At 31.6% G+C, this 20566-nt stretch overlaps 1 protein-coding gene across 2 annotated transcripts in view; it reads right to left on the reverse strand.

The window, feature by feature from the left end:
- The window catches only part of Nmdar2 (NMDA receptor 2), a 263323-nt gene extending 243119 nt beyond the window's left edge, over positions 1 to 20204 (reverse strand). For both annotated transcript variants that reach the window (XM_064063836.1, XM_064063835.1), the window contains exon 1: positions 19582 to 20204. In XM_064063836.1, the coding sequence (XP_063919906.1) occupies positions 19582 to 20023 (442 nt within the window). In that variant the 5' untranslated portion in view covers positions 20024 to 20204. The remainder of the gene's footprint in view (positions 1 to 19581) is intronic.
- Positions 20205 to 20566: the final 362 nt, after the last annotated feature.

Below are 20566 nucleotides of genomic sequence, written 5' to 3' on the forward strand. Positions count from 1 at the left end.
TATTGTCTCATTGCGATAGTAGTAATTTATGATGAATCCAAATTTTACTTAAGGTGGCAATCATTTATGTAAACAGACTAGAGGGCCTAAAACAAACACTTGTGCTGCACCTGCATTAATTTTGTGTATGTTTGAGATTCTACTCTTACTAACGTTTACAAACATAAATCTGTTAGTCACGAAACAGAGTAGAATATAGTACCTATATAACCAACTTGAAATGTTTCCTCTTAAGTCTACTGTATACTTATACTTATAATACAGTTTCTACAAATTTGTGATCAACTACATAAAATATATAGTTTAAATAGATGATAAACAGGAGCACAGCTGCAGTTCTATTCTTGTTTATCTATCCGTGAATATGTTAAATTAATAATACCTAGATATGACTGTGAATGTACAAAAGCACTATGAGAATCCAGATGGCTCGTTATTCTTCTTCTTATTCTTAATTGGTCTAGTTTGTCGAAAAATGTTACTGTTACTATATTTAAATTTTTTATTAATTCTACGCTTTTCTAAGTATATTGTGGTATTATTATAAGTTGAAATAACCTTAAAAAAATACTCCGCGATGTTCATTATGCGGCAAGTCAGCAATATTGTTGTATCACGTACAAATTTAAAATTAGACATGTCATCAGTTTATTAATATAGGTGAACTGTAATAATATTGATATCGGGTGTTCAACTGAAAAAAATATCAAATTGGCCTTGATTTTTTTATAAACATTGTGAAATATGTCTACAACATACCTAAAATTCAACCGATGACAGCTGAGAAGGAGGAAATATACTGATATTTCCTCCTTCTGCACAACAATGTGAATGAACAAAGTACATGCATTGTTCGCTGGGTTTTCTTCAAAAAAGCAAGACCAGCTTGATGACTTTTTCAACTGAACACCCGTTATATAAAATCACTAGAATTATTATACACAATATTTATTTTTCAGATACCCCATTAAATCAGAAATTAGAGGTTTGTGGGTAAAGTTCCTTGTAAACCGAACAAAATGTAATATTCCGAACAAAGAAGGTTATGTAGAAAAACCTCTGGTGGTGAGAAAGGACGGGAACTCAACGTCAAAAGTCGACTAACAAAGAAGAGATTTTTATGTTAACGTCACTTCAAAGAAGATTGTTTATTAGGGTTCACCAAGAAAATAGATTTTACATTTCGTGGGGCGTGATTACTTAAGTGATGATGTACTATGTGTGTTCAAAGTGAAAGAGCAAATAACAATGAATAGTTTTAAAGCAGATAGACTTAAAGTAGTGTACACTATTATTAAATATTTTAATGGTTACATAATATGTATTTACAGGGGAACACGACCATAATTACTTATTGTAAGACTGTTTTGTATATTTTGGATCTCTATAAGTACTTGCAGGCCTATGTGCTGATGAGTGATGAGGTCCTGCCTTCTCTTTCAACTTAATTTTTTGTCTGTCTCTAACGTCCTCCATGATTGTTTCTCCCCCTCTTCTTCGAGGTTTCCCTTTGCTTTTTTTTTCCTCTGGCTTTATCTATGCCATCTTTTTGACCGTTTTTGTATCTTTCACCCGCTCGAGATGCCCCCACCATATACTATTTCGTATATTCGGATATAGGTTTTTGTTTGTTAATTTTTCCCACTCATATTTTGTCTTTTTCCATGCAAGAAGTATCTGTAAAATTTTTCCTTCCCATACCTCGATTTTAATTTGTTCTTTTTTTGGGGGTATACATTAGGGTGATTCAAAAAAAATATATATTTTTTTTTTCGTGCAAAGAGGTTCAAAAGTTTCTTTTCAACGTAAAAAAATGCCAGTTAAAATTTGAGCTCTTAATATTAATATTAAGACCGTCCGCATCGCGTTTTTCTATTTCCCATAAGAATAACATGGGAAAATTTTTTTTTGCACCTTCTGATGTTTATTGCTAGCCCGTCGTGTGTCGTGAAAAAAATTCAATCACATATTTTTATAGAGAATTGAACGCTCTACAAAAAGTGTCTCCTATGATTTTGCGAGAAACCTGATAGTTGAAGAGTTACTTTAGGCTAAAGTTAAATTTATCGCAAATTTTGACGTTTTTGATGCATTACAATAAATTTGATGGTCTTATTGGAATAAATCACCACAAAAATTTATGCCCATTTTAACTTTAGTTTTATAAATAGTAATTGTTTATAATTTTATGCTATAATAAGGTCAGTGAAACTCGATAGTTATATCGAATGTACTGAATTTTTTAAAACGTTAAAAGCAACGAATGACGTAGCTGAAAGAGGAATTGCGTTAATTGGAGAATATAACAATTATCTCACTAAGGATGAAGACCAACTACAGTATTTATTACAAGTAGTTCGAGAACATCGGCAACGTTATCCAGATTGTTTAAAAAAAAATCTTCAATAATAACAAAAATTTAAATTACACTTGGATTGCTAAGTAATTTTCAAACGATTTAAAAGCCTGATTTAAAAGTAAAGTAAATAAATTTTTTATTCATACAATACCAATCGTCATTTGATTTATTCCTTCGTAAGTATTTTAAATTACTGAAGAAAAATATTTGTCTTTAGGTTAAATAAACTATGATTTTTTAACTCACTGATGCTGAAAATGTTCGGAAAGAGTTTTACTGGCCTTATTATAGCATAAAATTATAAACAATTACTGTTTAAAAAACTAAATTTAAAATGTGTATAAATTTTTGTGGTGATTTATTCTAATAAGACCATCAAATTTATTGTAATGCATCAAAAACGTCAAAATTTGCGATAAATTTAACTTTAGCCTAAAATAACTCTTCAACTATCAGGTTTCTCGCAAAATCATAGGAGACACTTTTTGTAGAGCGTTCAATTCTCTATAAAAATATGTGATTGAATTTTTTTCACGACACACGACGGGCTAGCAATAAAAATCAGAAGGTGCAAAAAAAAATTTTCCCATGTTATTCTTATGGGAAATAGAAAAACGCGATGCGGACCGTCTTAATATTAATATTAAGAGCTCAAATTTTAACTGGTATTTTTTTACGTTGAAAAGAAACTTTTGAACCTCTTTGCACGAAAAAAAAAATATATTTTTTTTTGAATCACCCTAGTATACATGCTTCATTTCCGTCTCGGTCTTGTCAAACGATATTTGATACAGTCTTTTCTTTATTGTACGTAGTAGTATTTAGATGTTACTAACGCATGACATGCATCTAAGCACTCGCTACATTACGCCAATCTGAGGTCGATTTCTGCCCGTTCTTCGCATTTGTTGTTAATAAGCACTCCTAAGTAGATAGTACATATTGCTAACAGTCTCTTCTATTATCAAATTATAATATCTTCTGGATTTGCTGTTATGTTAGTTATTCTGTGCTTTTATTGCTATTCGTTATCTCCATAAACTCGCTTTTTCTTATTTATTTTCAATCCGATTTTTTACTTCCCAAGGTGAGAAGTATTTTAATAGAATCCATCTGGCGAATGGCTACTTTCATGTTTTCTTGACTTTTAATGACCCCTAGAGTACCAAAAAATAGGTATCTCGTTTTCGTCTGTCTTTTCGTTTGCCTGCGTCGATTTTCATTAGACAAACAGGTAATCGTCCAGACTACTGTGTTAGGAATATCGTGTAGGTGGTAAAACGCTAACCAAAATGTGTCTAATCATCCCCACCAACAATTTGATGAGACTAATATGTTATCTATTCAAGTTTAAAAAGATGTTGAAACGAATTAATTTTATTATAGGTATGAAAAAGTGATTTTAAGTTGTAAGTACCGCTCCACGTTAGCTGTCGTCGAATAAATTTTAAATTTATTACAGAGGTTCTTCATAATATTTACAAAAAAAAACATGGCAAAGTTGATGACTTTTTCAATGACACCCGATATGGAACATAAAATTTCAAAATAATTGTCGACGCAGTAGACCATGATTGTGCAACCTAGGTTTAGATTTGGTTACAAAAAAGTAATTAAAATGCTAAGGTGTCAATCTTATCAGTTGAGGTTATGATTTTAGAAAACTACAAAGAAAGAACAACAGCAAACTGCCTCAGGTACCCTTTCATTTAAAAGCGACATAACTCTTATTATAAAAAATTGTGAAATAAGGAAATTCAAAACAACGTTTTCTTCTACCTGCCGTCTGGATCGATATTTTATTAGACAGATAATCTCCGAAACTACTGTTATCTTACAAAATTTTATAAGTATTTTATGAATAACGTGTAAATAATGAAAAGCTAACCAAAATATGTCTGGTCATCCCCAGCAATTATTTGATGACGTCACCTCAAAATTTTTTACAAAAGACCTAACACTGAGAGACCTGTTTGACTCAGACATGCTTATGGCCACGATTATTAAGAAATCCAATACCATTCGGCAAACACCGTACGTACCCTCATCCCCCAAATTTTTCAGTCAGGGTATTCGCAAGCCGGCTAGCAGACGTGTTCATTGTAGTTATTTCCTTTCAAAGGGAAGCGCCTGGCTTGCGTATCGCGGGGTGTCTGTCTAATCCAGGAGCTACAAATTCCGTCCACACCGGAAGTACCTACTACCATATTCCGACTCGAATACGTTAAAATAGATACGCAACCTGGTTGGTAGTCGATTGAAACCGTTTGTTTCAAAAGAGTGGTTAAACTTTCACGTTGATCGATTTCATTATGGAGTTATAGACTTATATTTTCGCAAACCCTGCATCAATAAACTCCAACCCCTCCACCTATGTTATCCTCAGCAGAGCGTAACTCATTGAATAAAATCTAAAATCCAAGCAACAGGGATCATCAGTTGTGTAATAGTATATTACATACCGAGGCGGAAAGTATTCCATTACTGTCGAGAGAACTATAGTTTACCGAGAGGCGCAGCCTCGAGGTGAACTAGTTCTCGAGACATAGGAATGGTACTTTTGCCGAGGTTTGTATGCTATTTTATTCACAATCGTTTTAATTATAGTGTTAAAATAAAATAAAAATATCCTAATTTAAAACTTTGATTTCTGTTTAATATGAGTCACTCAGCAGGCGTTGGAAAATACAAAAATTGACATAACTTGACAGTCTTCACCATAAGCTCTCCTTATAGTTATTTATAATCGCTGATTTCCATCTATCATTAATTACACATACGTAACGTTTTAAGGTCGAAAGTGACATTCATTTCCATCTCTTGGGTGGAAAGTGACAGTTACTTTCAGCTCTTGGGTGGAAAGTGACAGATAAGTGACATATGTCACTTTCCACCCTTGAGATTGAAGTGAAGTATGTAATAGCTCACTTCCAAACTTTTAAAAAGTTTGAAAGTTTCACATTACTGACCGATTGTGAATAAAATTACAATACTTATTGGAGTGTACGGATTCCCGTTCATTGCAGACACAAAAGTCGGTAATTGATTCAATCCAAAGTTGCATAACTATGAGCTAGGTCTAATTTATAAATGGAGTTGTGATGGCAGTAGCCAGATGCAGTCAATACAAACAAAAACTAACAACAGATGCCAGTGATTCCTAAAGTGATTAACGTTCTTGGAACCTGTATAGTTACATTGGTGTATTACACAACCACGACCGTCATCGGTTAAGTGCTGTAGTCTAATCGAAAATAAAAAGAGCGAAGTTGAATATTTATACATAAAAACAAGCATCGAAAATTCAGTCCACTATCGTATTGCTAGAAAACTGAACCATACAGACGTACCTATGTTTCACTAACTTTTTAGACCTTAGTAAACCATGTTTTTTTTTCTTTTTGTTGATTACCATGACTAACTGATGTGGTTTCTTTTAATGTGATATCTGACACGTATTTTTCATGCATGCTAGTTTGCCACTTTTCAGGAACCAGATTTTCAATCAAGTAGGTATAGTCTTTGACATTTCTAGTGAATCACCACTTGTTGATGGTAAATTTGGCAACGTTCATATTCACATAATTTTCTAACTAAAAGCCAAGTTAACATAGTCTATATTTTTCAAAACAGTCAATCACTATTCGTAAAGAAGTGGATATTTAATTGGCTTTTTTAAAGTGTACTGAAAAAAAAAGCAGGGCGATAAGCATCCTCATCAACTAGTGAAAAGGATGCTTTCTTGAAAAGCATTTGGAATAAAAAAAAATTTATCTAAATCTTCCACGAGCATTAGGAACGTTGTTGTACTACTGTCGCATATTGTGAAAAATAAGAAAATGATTTAATATGGAGCAAAATCTATTACCAATGTCAGTGATATATTGTTATCACCCTTCAAAGATTCGGTCGGGTGAACTTAGCGCATAACAAAAAGTTTAAAATTCGGAAATGAAGTATCGGGCGGAATGTACAAAACAAATACATACAAATAATTTATTGTTGTGCCCGTCGCTAATTTTAACGCATTAATAAATCAGTTTTTGGAATCATACGTAATAACGGCTGTTCAATTGAAAAATCACTCAGAGTAGGCGTTGGAATATTATTTTACAATTATTATTAACTTTTATTTAATTTTTCTTTCAACGCACAAGTGGTAAAGAACTAATGATTAAAAAATATTGTCACTCACTGTAGAACTGATTCACTAGTTATCGCGAACGTCGCGATTACAAAATCACATGTCACAAATATGCGGATTATGTGAAAATCTCATTCAACAAGCTAATCCACTGTTGCATCGTTCTTCTTCTGCTTCTTCCCATCCTGGTAATGTAAACTTACCAACTATCTATCTTAAAATATATATGTTACATTTAAAATCCGTTTTCAGTTAAAACGTGTTTCTCTAGTTAAAACTAGTTTTTACTAGACAAAGTCATTAATTAAAAGCTAGTTTTAACTAGAGAAAACGCGTTTTAACTGAAAACGGGTTTTAACTGTAACATATAGGTACATTGCCAATGCTCCAGTTAAAGTGCGTGTTTTACGTGCCCAGGTCTACATGATCAATACAAAATTTACTCTTTGTTTTAGCTGTTCTAAAATTCACAATATGTCAAATTTTACCTTTTCTTTACGCCCTATTAAAGGTTACAACAAACACAAAATTGAACCGTTGTGGCAACTGCTTCACAAATAACAATTTTACAAAAGATTGTAACCTAATGATGCGTTGCAAGCAATGTGACGAAAAACATAAGGCATTCTTGCATATGGAAACAAACCATAACCCTTCCAAAAGAGAAACGAAAAATAAGCCCGGTCATCATTCTAACAACTGTGAAGACACTTTCATTCTAATTTAGATATCAGTGATATCACGTTAAATGCAGAATTGTACACCACGTTATTCCAAGTAAAGGTCCCTACAGATAAATTTTGAAAGAATGTTGCTTGTTGTTATTGAACATTAGCAGCCAATCTCATTTTAATTATGCAGATATTAAATGCTTAGTTATTAATTTTCAAAATGACCTAATAATTTTGTCAGAATACAATTTCAACTTAAATTTTTCAAATTTGCCCAAAAATATAGAATTTGCTGACTTGGTATTGCTTGTTTCTACTTTTACAGATATGTTAATAGGGACGAAATTATTTTTGTGTTCGATGAAAAAATTCATTTAGGTAAAAATCAACCGGTAATTCAAAATTCACCGTTCTGGGGTGGATTCTTGGAAGTAGCTTTGGCTGCTTTAAAGATAAACTTTTTCAAAGTCACCTAATCACCTTGGACGAAAGTATTCCTCGTATTCGGAAAACTGAGACCATTAAAAACATTGACAGCTCAATAAACAAAGAGTCTAAAACGACTCTTGATGAAACCTACTTTAATGACACCACATGTCTTTCACCCGATGGTCGTTTCTTAGTTACACTCCCCTTTTCTCAAAATTCGCCGCAATTAAGAAATTCCAGACAAACTGCTCTAAAATGACTCTAGTCAGTAGAGGGAAAGTTTGGGCGCAATTATAAGCTTGAATAAGGGTATGTTTTTTTATGAGGGAGTACTTAGACCATGAGCACATAGATGTAGTAAATTATAATTCAACCATAAGTCTTTTTACATATCGCTCAATTATATTTTGCAATTCCAGCAGTTCTTCTACTACACTGCACGTGGTTTTTGACGGTTCATGCCTACTTTAAATAACTTAAGACTAAATAACAAGTTGTCAACAGGCCCGCTTTTACAACTCAAAATTTTCACTAATTCTATTTTAATTGCTCTCAGCTTTTATCACGTGTAATACTTATATCGAAAACGAATCTTTGCATTTTAGTTGCTGGGACATTGAATATTTGGCAACTTTTTAATGCAGATTAAAGTGGCAAAAGCCATTCCTTAACATCCCGGAAATCGGAACATTGGTCCTCATGAAGGAGAACAAATTGTCGCCTCTACAGTGGCAGTTAGAATGTGTAGTCCAGCTTCATCCCGGGGCGGACATGATGCTGATAGTGTCAAAATACAAAACTAATTGATCGCGTTTGTAGATAATTCTTTATTTTAGGTTGATTATAGGTAGTAGGTATTTATAATTCTTTTTCGCTCAGAATTTATAACATATTGGATACTACTCGTTTCTTAAAAAAATTCATTGTTTCAAGGTGGGGGGTTATGTTGAATATATATCCATGACCAACTTTTTACCCTCTACCTGAACAGAAATGATCTGACCAATCCCCATCCGAGAAGTAGGGGTTCCCATTTCGCAGAGGTCCAATATATGAGAAACGAAAACTTACAGATGTTTCGTAAGATGTTAATTTAGTCGAATTCAGAAAGACATTTCAATAAAAAGAAAAAAAAGAAGGTTTATCAACGTTACTATATGTTCCAGGTGTAGAAACAAAATATTGTTACGAATTAAACCCATACGCTGCCCCGAAACGACGCCTATGGGTTCTCTAGTATGTACGCGCGGTGACTCATCATCGGTGATGGCGGCGCTGGCATAAAGAAAAATCTGGAAGCGGTCCGCTGGAAGTCGCGGGAGGTTTCAATGGTGGACCCCAGAACAACCTCAAAAGCAGCGATTGCCATCTGCCCAGAAGAAACGTACGGCTATTTATATGTTTACTAATGAATATGTTATACTTCAAAGCTGAATGTAAACATTTACTACGTATCAGAATTAACTAACTGCATACCTACCAGAGTTACAGTATAAATCTAGCACCTTCCGACTACTCCACCCAGTTTAAAAGTCAATTTAATTAAACTATACTATCGCAAACTGTGTGATACATATGTAAAACCATATACGTGCTTATTTGCTCATTCAGGAGCACGTTCTAGTAAGTTACTTATTTTACACCATTGTATGACTTCTAGATATTTCTAAGAGACTTTACATTAAACCGATGTACTCTGTTTTATATTAATGCACAAAAGTCTATCTTCTATCTTCTAAATATCTCTCTTATAAAAATTAATGTTTATTTTTCCTGTATGCATTCGTAAAGAGTTCATTGAGATTGTGACACACGTTCACCACGGTTTTTGAATTAGTACAATCATTTTATAATATATATAATATAATTTCGTGTGTTTTCTGCGTTTGAGTGCGCATGCTCTGTAGAACTGAAATGAAACAACTCCAGAGAGTGATATTTCGATTGCCAGTTGACATTAAATAGTTAATTAGACAATAAATATTACGACATTACACGCATTATTGGTTAAGTGAGTCAAGCTTGTATAAAATACAATGGATGAAGAAATTAAATATTACCTAAATTTGAAAAAAAAAAGCGTACAAGTATTAAGTTTCTTTTTAAAAGTCTATATTTAAAAATAATAAATATAGAGTTCTTTTTCAAGAGTCTGAAAGTTGTATGTATTCAACATCTAAATATTCAGGGTTATTCAGCTAAGATGACCCATTTATGTTTTTAAAATAGGCAACCCAAAATACCGATTCCACCTGACCCTGGATTACAAAAAATGTTTCAAAATTAAATTGTATCAAAATTTGCTAAATGTATAGAAACGGCATTTTTCTGACATTGAGGTTTCTATACACTTATAAGCAAACTTTGATACAATTCAATTTTGAAATATTTTTTGTAATCCAGGCTCAAGTGGAATCGGTATTATGGGTTGCCTATTTTAAAAACACAAATGAGACATCTTAGCTGAATAACCCTGTATATCTACAAAATTTGTACATCAATATAAGTCAGTGAAAAAATTAAATCTTGTTTACAGGCGATTACAAAGAGACATTAGCTTTTTTCAATGCCATCGCCGAGGTTTGCTATCATTCATGCTTTGCTTTAATAGCCATAAAGCTATCGTAACAAATAAGTAATTTACCAAAAACAAAATTTATATACAGTTGGATCAAATTTACACATTGGTGGATAAAATTTAATTTCATTAAATATACATTTTGAAATTGATAACATAAACGTATTATTTTTTATTACGCTCTAAAATCTGTATTGCGGATGCTTAAGTGCGTCATCCTCGTATGTTTCCGCTCCCAATTTTTTGTACTAATAATAATATTATTACTATTATTACCCTCCTTTCTTCTAGTCAAAAAATGTACAATTTAAAAGGTTTTTTAAAAATGATTCGTCACGATAGATCATAGATTTTTTGAATTAATTTAATAATTTTTAGTGCTTCAGCAAAAAGAAATCAAAAATCCATATAATCGTGCTCTTATTTTGCGCAAAAAGGTTTCAGGAGAAATGGTTTTAGAACATAAAAGCCGACAACCACAAATTAAGCCTTTTGAAGCGGTTTGCTTTCGGTGTACGAACCTCCACACAACACCAACATTTTGCAATCAGTTTGATTGACCACTGTTATTCTTATTTAAAACAGTCTGTTTTGATGAATATTTTACCCTCACGACAAACTAATGTGCTACATAATTTTGGAGGATTTAAGATAAAATTTATTTTAATCTAACACTTGCATTCGTTAATAGTATTTCCGTTACTAAAAAGTTACTTTTATCCATAACCGTACGCAAAATCATGGTATGTCGCTCTGATTTGCAGGCGCAAAATACATCTTGTCCTCTGATGGTAATGTAATACGTTCTTGGTTTTTTTTTTAATTATTTAACATTAACATTTATCTTAATGTGGCAACCCTTACACCAGTTACAGTTATTGCTGCTGAAATATTAATTAGTTAGCAAAGCTTGTCTTGAAACATTTTCCTGAGTGCATATAATTTTATCGTTTCTTTCTTGTTGTCGAATAAACAAACACTCGTTCTATTTTAGTTTTTGATGTTAACAGTTAAGGCAACACCTACATCTTCGATATCTTCGACAAACAAATTGACCAGTTCTCCTCGCCTGCATGCCCCCTCGATTCCCAAAGTTGAAGCCCCCTATGGGAAACATCAAAATTTTATAAGATAATCAAGTGTAAGACGATTCCTGGACAGATAGCGACTTTACCCCAAATTATCAACACATATTTATTATCAATGACGGTCAAAGGGATACAGCCAATTGCAAACATTTTCTTTGTACCGATGTACTCAAAAATCTCATTCTCACTTTAACAATAAGGGAAAAAAAATGTGTCGAAATTTGTTTCGACAGAACTTCCCTCGCTCCTGAAGTACAATAAAACATATCCAACATTTTCGAGTTGAGTTTTTTCATTACACAATTTTGTGATGACATCATCAACATTTTTTCAAGGACACTTATATCAACTTGGATTAGTGCAGTGCAATACTAAAAATAACAGTATTGTAGTTCCAAAATTTTCTGGGAAAATGGAATGAACCTTTCCTCATTTAATCAATAAAATAAATTGACCCACCTGCTTAAGCAAACCTAAAAAATATGAATGCATTGATAAATCACAAGTAAAAACTTATCATATTTTGAATATTTTAGATAGGATTTATTCAGCAATATGTTGAGGTGATATCATCATTTTTTAGGGGGGGATGAGCAAATACATTTTGATGAAAAATTTACTATGCTTATGGTAGAAACATCTCGAAGATTTCAAAGCATTCGGTTTTGTAGTTCCTGATCAAATCAATAAAATAAATACACGCATTAATTAATTTTTGTGAGAAAATATTAATGCAGTGATAAAAAATAAATATGATAAATTCACGCATTCAATAATTTTTTTGAGTCACCCTGTATAAGCAAATTCAAAAAATATTAATGGAATGATAAATCACAAGTAAGAGCTCATCATATTTTGCACATTTTAGTTAGGATTTATACGGCAAAGTTTTTAGCTGACGTCAATTTTTTGGAGAAGATAAGCAAATATATTTTGACCAAAAATTTATTATGTTCTTCATAATTTTAAAACATCTGCAAGATTTCAAAGCATTCAAAAATCTGGACGTTTCGGGTAAAAACTCAACACGGACTCATAAACTACATTATTGGTGGGGATAAGTAGATAAATTATGGGTAGTGTTTTACCATCTACATGATATTCCTAATCTAAATACAAAATTTGACAACAATCGGCCCAGTACTTTCAAGGATTATCTGTTTAATAAAAATCCGGGACGACAGACGGACAGACAGACGTACAGACAGACGGACAGACAGGCGGACAGACAGACGGACAGACAGACGGACACGGGAGACCTATTTCCTCGTACTGTGGGGGTCATGAAAGGTCGAGAAAACGTAAAAGTAGAGAGTCGGGCGACGGACTCGATTACAAAGTTAAAACATCAGGCTAAATCATGAAATAAAACAAAACTATTGCGTCAAAATTTGTTGTCTAAAACACGCGCATTGTTGAAATACACACTATTTTTATCATACAAATAAAAATGTATTATTATGGCTCTCAAAAAAAGCAACTAGTTAGCAACTGCTTTTTTTTAATCATGTTTGCCAAGATTGTGTTAAAAGCACACTATTATGCCGAGGGTTTGTTTAATGGGTTTCTTATAGCTAATCCAACATTTTGTCGGTAAAATTCCTCGGTGAATTGAGAGTAGTTGTGAATATCATACATTTCTAATACCTGATAAATTCTGAGACGATAATCGGATTAATATTCTCCCTAATCGTAGAACCAGATCCTGTTGAATGATTTTATTTGGTGGTATACTGCTTAAGACTAGATTGTTGACATCAAAACAAAGTATTGAATGGTTTTGTTTTGAAAATGTCATAATATTACTCTAGTTACTGTGAGAAATTTAAATTTGAAGTTTTAATTTTATTTAAGAACAACGTTTTTGATAAACTTGTGGGTATATCTTATGAGTACAATTTAAATATTAATTAAAAACAAATGAATTACGAGAGGGAACAACAGAGTAAAATAGTTTCGTTTAAAATAAAAGAAATCAGCTTTTTGCTCCCTCTAATTACTACAATACATACAATCATTGTAAATGTAAATCACTACTTTTTTTAAATTACGTACTTATTAACGTGTCCATAAATGATCCTGGTATCAAAGGCAGCTTTGTAATGTCAAAAACACAGTGTGGTAATTAATAACACAGCAAAATAATTAACAAATGACATTCTAGAGCCATATATCGAGAGTGTATATATAGGATATCTATACATACATCAATATACCTATTATGTATAGCTGACCAACTGTTTTTACCTTTTATATGTTTTTGCTTATTGCTGGAGACTCACATTTCATGCGCCGTTAACTTGATTAAGAATTATCGTCACTATTTCTATTTCGTTCAAACGGTCTGTTATAAATAACTAAAAATTAATTTACACGTAGCACTTGTCTTATGGTTTTACTTTAAATAATACTGTACAGTTTTTACACCTGCAACAAATAGTGCAAATACTATTTATGGTAAGCAACTTTAATCATAATACTTACAAGACAATAATAATGAAATGTCTAGTATTATTTAAAAGGCTTTGGTGCGAGAAATTTACAAAATTAGATGATAGAGCGGATATGAAAAACTCCGGACATGAAAGTTGTCAACAGCATAAAGTAAATTATTATTGATATTTTAAATATCTTTTCAGTAATTTTCTTGTATATAATGTCTGTTTTTTATATTATCGTTTAGATAACTAAGAAACATAAAAGTGCAGAGAGTGCCATTATAAAAAACTAATTAAGAATTTTTTTCTAAAAATTGCGTTTGCAAGTTTTAAACCTGAAAACTGTAATGTTGGTCACGTTGTTTTAATGATTTTTAAATTAGTATACTAGATATTGAACGTACAATATATTACAAGTAATTTTAGAACGGAAATTAGTTTGATTAATATTAACGATTGATTACGTTCATCGTAAAGATGAAGACAGTGTCACTAATAACATCAAGTTAGAGCATTCCAGTTTCCAGGGTAATTTAGATACCAGAAATAATTATAATCCTATTTCATCTATGTATAAACTAAAGGGTTTCATCTCCATTTTGTTAAACCATAATATTTTTAATGTTTAGCTCCTATAAAGTTATAGGGTAATAAACTTTTTCGATATTAATAGGCTTGCCACATACATAATATTTTACATGTTTAATGCACGTTGCATATCAGTTATTTTCTATTATATATTATATCTTTTGTTTTTATTTTATATAGCTTCTTTTATCTGATGCATTCATGGTTTGATCATAATAACAAACACAATAATAATCACAATAGTGATTAAAATTTAATTATGTTTCTCTAATTTAAAATATTTATAAATACATGTACCAATAAAGCAGATCAAAAAACAATTACACTATTCAATATACTAATGTTATTTTGCTCAAATCCAGTCTTTGGAATCATATGGTCTGGGTTATAATATATATAAGCGTTGAATCACAAAGAGTATTCAAACTGCAAAAGAGAACCATACAATGTATTGCAGGAGTAAATGCTACAACTAGTTGCAAAAATATTTGTAAAAAGCTGGGTATTCTCACATAACTCTATCTATTTATTTATAATATTTTAATATATGTTTAAACAAATATCTTCCAGTTTCGGAAAATAAATATTAAAATCATTAGTAGGTGCAATATTTTACTAGAAGTTCCCAAACACAGAACATCTTCATATGAAAATAATCCTCATTACATAGAAAGAATATTATATAATAAATTAAATGCAGCTTACAGGGTTTAGATTTAAAACTATTACAGTGTTAATCCATTTCTAGAAGATAAGCTGATCGAATAGTGAGAAATTTGTAATGAGTATTTTATAATCAAAATGTTAATATTTTAGAATAGTTCGTATTACGTGGTATACAATAGTCTACAATAGATAGGACATACAATTTTTTGTTCAATCCAAAACTGTAGTTTGCCAAAGAACCCATAAAAGTAAATATAGGTAATAAGTAAATTGTAATAAAAATGTATATATTCAAATGCTTAATTGATGTGATTGGTGTAGTTTAAAAAAAAATGGTCGAAAATTGTTTCGACAGAACTTCCCTCGCACCTAAAATACAGTGCAACATATCTAGCATTTTCGAGTTGAGTTTTTACTTTAATACACAATTTTGTAATGACGTCATCATCATTTTTGCAAGGACACGTATGTCAACTTGGATTGGTGCAGTGTAAAACTAAAAATAATAGTACTGTATTCCCAAAATTTTCTGGGAAAATGGAATGAGCCGTTAATCAATAAAATAAATTGACTCATTCATTTTTTTTTTGAGCCACCTATATAAAACAAATCTAAAAACTATGAATGCAGTGATAAATCACAAGTAAAACTCATCATATTTTGCACATTTTAGGTAGTATTTATTACGCAAAATTTTGAGATGACGTCATCAATTTTTTTGAGAAAATAAACATTTAGATTTGCGATTTGTCATGCCTAGGATAATTTTAAAACATTTGTAACATTTCAGAGCATTCGATTCTGGAGTTTTAAAGTTAATTTATAAAATGTTATACAATTTTGATTTTGTTTCCAAAAATCTGGATGTCTAGGGTAAAAAGTGTGTAGTAGTATATCTATATATATGTATAAAAGGCAATGTCCCGACTGACCTATCAACGCCCAGCCCAAATCGCTAATTATAGAAATTTGAAATTTAGGGAGGATGTTCATTTTATACTGGAGGCATGGTTAAAGAAGGTATTTCTCAAAATTTGCCCCCCAAGGGAGTTAAAAGAGGTGATAAAATTTGTATAGGACCAATATTATTTCTACTGTAGATTACATTATTACGTGAAACACGTTTTTTCCGGGGTAAAAAGTGGTGGCTAAGTTTGGGTGGTTAAGTTTGCAGGGGAAATTTAAAATTTGTAAATTTAAATTTTTACGTGAAACTTGGTATTAATGCTGTTCAACACAAGTAATGAAACCCGTTTTTAAGACGCATTTTCCAAGATTCAACCCCTCAGAGGGTGAAATGTGGTGGCTAAATTTGTATGGAAAAAATATTTCTGTTGCAAATTTCAATTTTTACGTGAAACTTAGTATTAATGCTCTTCAACACAAGTATGCACGTATTTAATTTTTTTCTGAAATTCAACCCCTCTGGGGGTAAAAAGAGGGGTGGCTAAGTTTGTATGGGAAAAATATTTTTATGGTGATGTTTACTTAAAACTTGGTATTAATGCTCTTCAACCCAAATAATGAAAAAGGTATTTAAGCATTTTTCGAGAGTCAGCCCCTAAGGGGGTGAAAAATGGTGGCAGAGTTTATATGGGAAAAATATTTCTATTGTAAATTTTTAAGTGGAATTTCGTAGTAATACTCTTCAACACAAATAATAAAGTACGTATATAAGACTTTTTCAAGATTTCACTCTAAGAAGATGAAAGGGGGTCTACATATAAGGAAAAATATTTTTATGGGGATTTTTACTTGAAACTTTGTTTGTATCAATGCTCTTCATCACATTTTTTACTTGTCGTTAACACAACGAACCGCCTACGCGAGTAAAGCCTCGGGCAAAAAGCTAGTTATTTTATAAAACTTAAACATTTACTAGGCGAAACTAACACCCACATTGTTGGTGGGAACGATTACACACATTTTGGTAACCTTTTTCCATCCATATATAGTATAGTATAGTATAACATAGTATAGTAATTTTTTTTTTTGTAATTTATTCATGACAAGAATTACAGAGTAATTTTTCATACGTCAATAAATATAAGTACACTATCGAAAATTAAATTTTACAAATTCTTCTAATGAAAAGCATTCTCAATCAATAAGGTTTTTACACAAAATCTAAAACTGGCGTAACTTTTGTCTTTAAGAGTTAGTGGAAGACTGTTAAACAGCTGATGACAAAAAAATTGTATATCATTTCTTGTATGTACGTGAAAGCCTTAGAGATTCGGGTTGAAGTAAGCTCTTATGTCTTGTATCATATAAATGATCAAGCCCTCTAAATTGATCGCTGTTTCTTTTTGCATACAGGAGACAGGAGAAAATGTATATAGAAGGTACACTCATTATTCCTAGCATTTTATAAGCATTACGGCAATCGTCTCTATAATTCAATTTACTCATAATATGTACACACTTTCTTTGAATAGCAAATAATTTGTAGAGATGACAGGAATGACCCCAAACTAAAATTGCGTAGCAAATTTTACTGTGTATGTAGCCAAAATAAGCAGTTTTTAAAGTAGATGTAGATACAATATGTTGCAAACGACGCATGACATACAATCTTTGGGAAACCGTCTTCGCTAACTGAGTGATATGAACCTTCCACGTCATCTTGCTATCGAGTAAAACTCCTAGTAGTTGGACTGGTTCATTATTATTTATGATTTCTAAATCTGTAAGACTAAAGTAAATTTGCTTAGTTTTTGCGTTATTAAGACATAGTCGATTAGAGATAAACCAAGCATTCACGCTCAACTCCACCATACCAATGTTACTCTGAAGTGTTTTTAGATTAGGGGAAGTTGCTATGAGTGTTATATCGTCTGCATACAATATAAAGTTAGTATCATGAGCGCAGTCAGGTAAATCGTTAATGAAGATTAAAAATAAAATCGGTCCTAAGACCGACCCTTGGAGTACTCCTTGCTAAGTTCATGCAAGTACGATTCTAACAATTTAATACATGAGTTGTCTAAATTATAATAGGCTAATTTTTTTAGAAGTAAGCTATATGAAACACAATCAAACGCTTTTGTTAAGTCTAGACATAAAGCGTGTGCATACTCTTTGTTCTCAAAGGCATTTAAAACTATATCACTTATTCTGTTTATAGCTAGGCTCGTTGACGAATTGCGACGAAAACTAAACTGATCTTTATTGAATAAGTTATTGTGTTCAAAATGATTACAAATTTGAGTTTTTAAAATAGCCTCCAATACTTTTCCTAGAATGGGAATTAAAGAAATTAGCCTGAAATTCGATGTATGCACGTGATCCCTTCTTATGGATTGGTATAATTTTTGATAACTTTAAAACATCACACATATAATCCAATAATTTCAGTGATTAAGTATGTGTATAATAAAAGTAGAAAAATGAAACTTTAGTGTAAAAATATTCTCTCATTAAATTCATTAAATTTTTGGAATGATTCAATTAGTTTAGGTACATTATAACGTTCAGTTGTTGTGTTATATAATTATATTTTATAATGCTAATTCTTAACATATATACGTATCACTTGACACTTCTCTGTTAAAAAAATAGGAGTAACATATAACACTACATGTAAAGCAACAAGTGCCTTTAGTTTTTGAAAGAAATTAGTAAGGTCATTGTACTAATAGGGAGTGGCACTTCCTTGGCGTTTGCTTTTGCCACACTTTTAACGTCATTGTGTATAATGTATAACATGTTATTAAATCTGACGTACACCACATATCGATGTCTTTACTAATAAACTAATAAATTATATCTACATGTATAATAAAAACTGAAACATGAGACACGTATTTAAATTTTCAAAAAACATGCACAGCTAATCTCGTAGGATGGTACTTCAAGAATAATTTTAGTTAGTATTAAATAATTACACGTTCTACGTACAAAAGTTTTGTCACGGAACGTACACTGTTGTAATGTTGCCAAAAATATACTACAAAAAGAACATTTTCTTTTCCCAATTTTTAAGAAATTAATTTCCGGAATAACAGCTAACTTTGTATTGTTCCTAAGCACATTTTTTCCTTATTTTTATATATAAGTTACTTTTAACGGTTGCTAGTTTTCAAACAGTTTGATAATAATCAGTTTAGATGGAACAGTATGAATACAAATAATACATAATAAAGTGAAATGGTACAAAACACGAAAAAAATTAAATGTTGGATGCTATGTTACTTCACTGAAAATTGATTCTTAAAATTTCAGATTATGTTAAAAATTAACAAACAGGTTTCCAGTGACCACAAAATATAAACATCAAGTACAACATCAATAAAGATGAATTTCAACAATAATAAAAGAACTGCGATACCTTAATATACCAGTTTTTTTGGGCAGTAATCAACATTATATTGCCAGTAGAAATATTAAGCTGTAAAATATGAACCTAATTAATCTTCATAAAATGTTGATGTATTAAGGCATGAAAAATAAATTTATTATGTGTTATTAAATATACTATAGCTCATCCGGCGCATAGAACCATGAAACTTTTCGGAATTATGTTTTGAGCTAAAATATCGAAACAGTCATAAAGATTGATTGGCTGTAATTAATTGATTGATAGGAACTCGAACTTTCAGTAAGAATACTCATCGTTACCTGTTGGACTAGGAGTCATTTCTTTCAACACAATGTGAACTTTAAAGTCATGATGTTTAAACAATCGCAGTTTTCTTTGTAAGTTGTATTTAGCCGAAGTAATAGCTTTGGTATATTCTCTAACACCAAATAACTTGGACGGCAGAACCATTCCAACATGAAGAAGGGTATGTTCGTGATTAGAAGTAGCGGTTGCTGTTGGTTGACTAATATGATCTTCTTCTGGCATAACAGTGGTGGAAATTCTTCCACCTCTGGTGCTTCCGCCAATACGAATCCCATTTCCTCTAGAAGAAGTGGTGTTTTTACCACCACCAGTTCCAACTCTTAAACCACCGCCTCTGTGAACTTCTCTCCATGCTGGTCCTCCACTGACCACGACCACAATCAACACGTTAAGCAAAAATACCACGACATTCATATTGAGTATTTTGTTATACATCAATTTAGTTTTTTTTTTTTGGTTTTGTTATTATTAGTGTAAAATTAACATGTGTAACACATTTATTTTTTTATATTTGTATTATTAAATAAATAATATCCCGAATTTTGCGATTTTCTGATATATTGTTTTGAGTACATTTTACGAAACAAAAAGGGAGTGACGGCTTTCGGCTGGAAAATTGCAACAGCACCCTACCGAATTCCGCTTGAAACTAAGGATGTACGACGCTTGCAATGCGGAATAACAACGCCCACCCCATCTTAGCCTTGCGCACAAAAGACCCTTTCAGTTCCAAATTTCAAAATTTATTGATATATTTAATGCATGTTCGTTTTTGTTTAAAAATCAAAAGACATTTATAATTTACTTTCTCCTGTTATTTTTAGTCATAATCCAAAACAAAACCTATCAATTTCATGAGAGATAAACAAACAGTACAATATTATTCTGCACAAATTCTAACTTCATTTTGCTCTCCAAAATTAAGATTCACTATCTGCACTGTAGTAAAATAGTAAACTTTTCAGTTCGTAAAATCTT

This window comes from Zophobas morio, unplaced genomic scaffold, assembly GCF_036711695.1.
Source record: "Zophobas morio isolate AGI-343-1 ecotype UQ-CSIRO unplaced genomic scaffold, CSIRO_AGI_Zmor_V1 ptg000024l, whole genome shotgun sequence".
Taxonomy (NCBI): Eukaryota; Metazoa; Arthropoda; class Insecta; order Coleoptera; family Tenebrionidae; genus Zophobas; species Zophobas morio.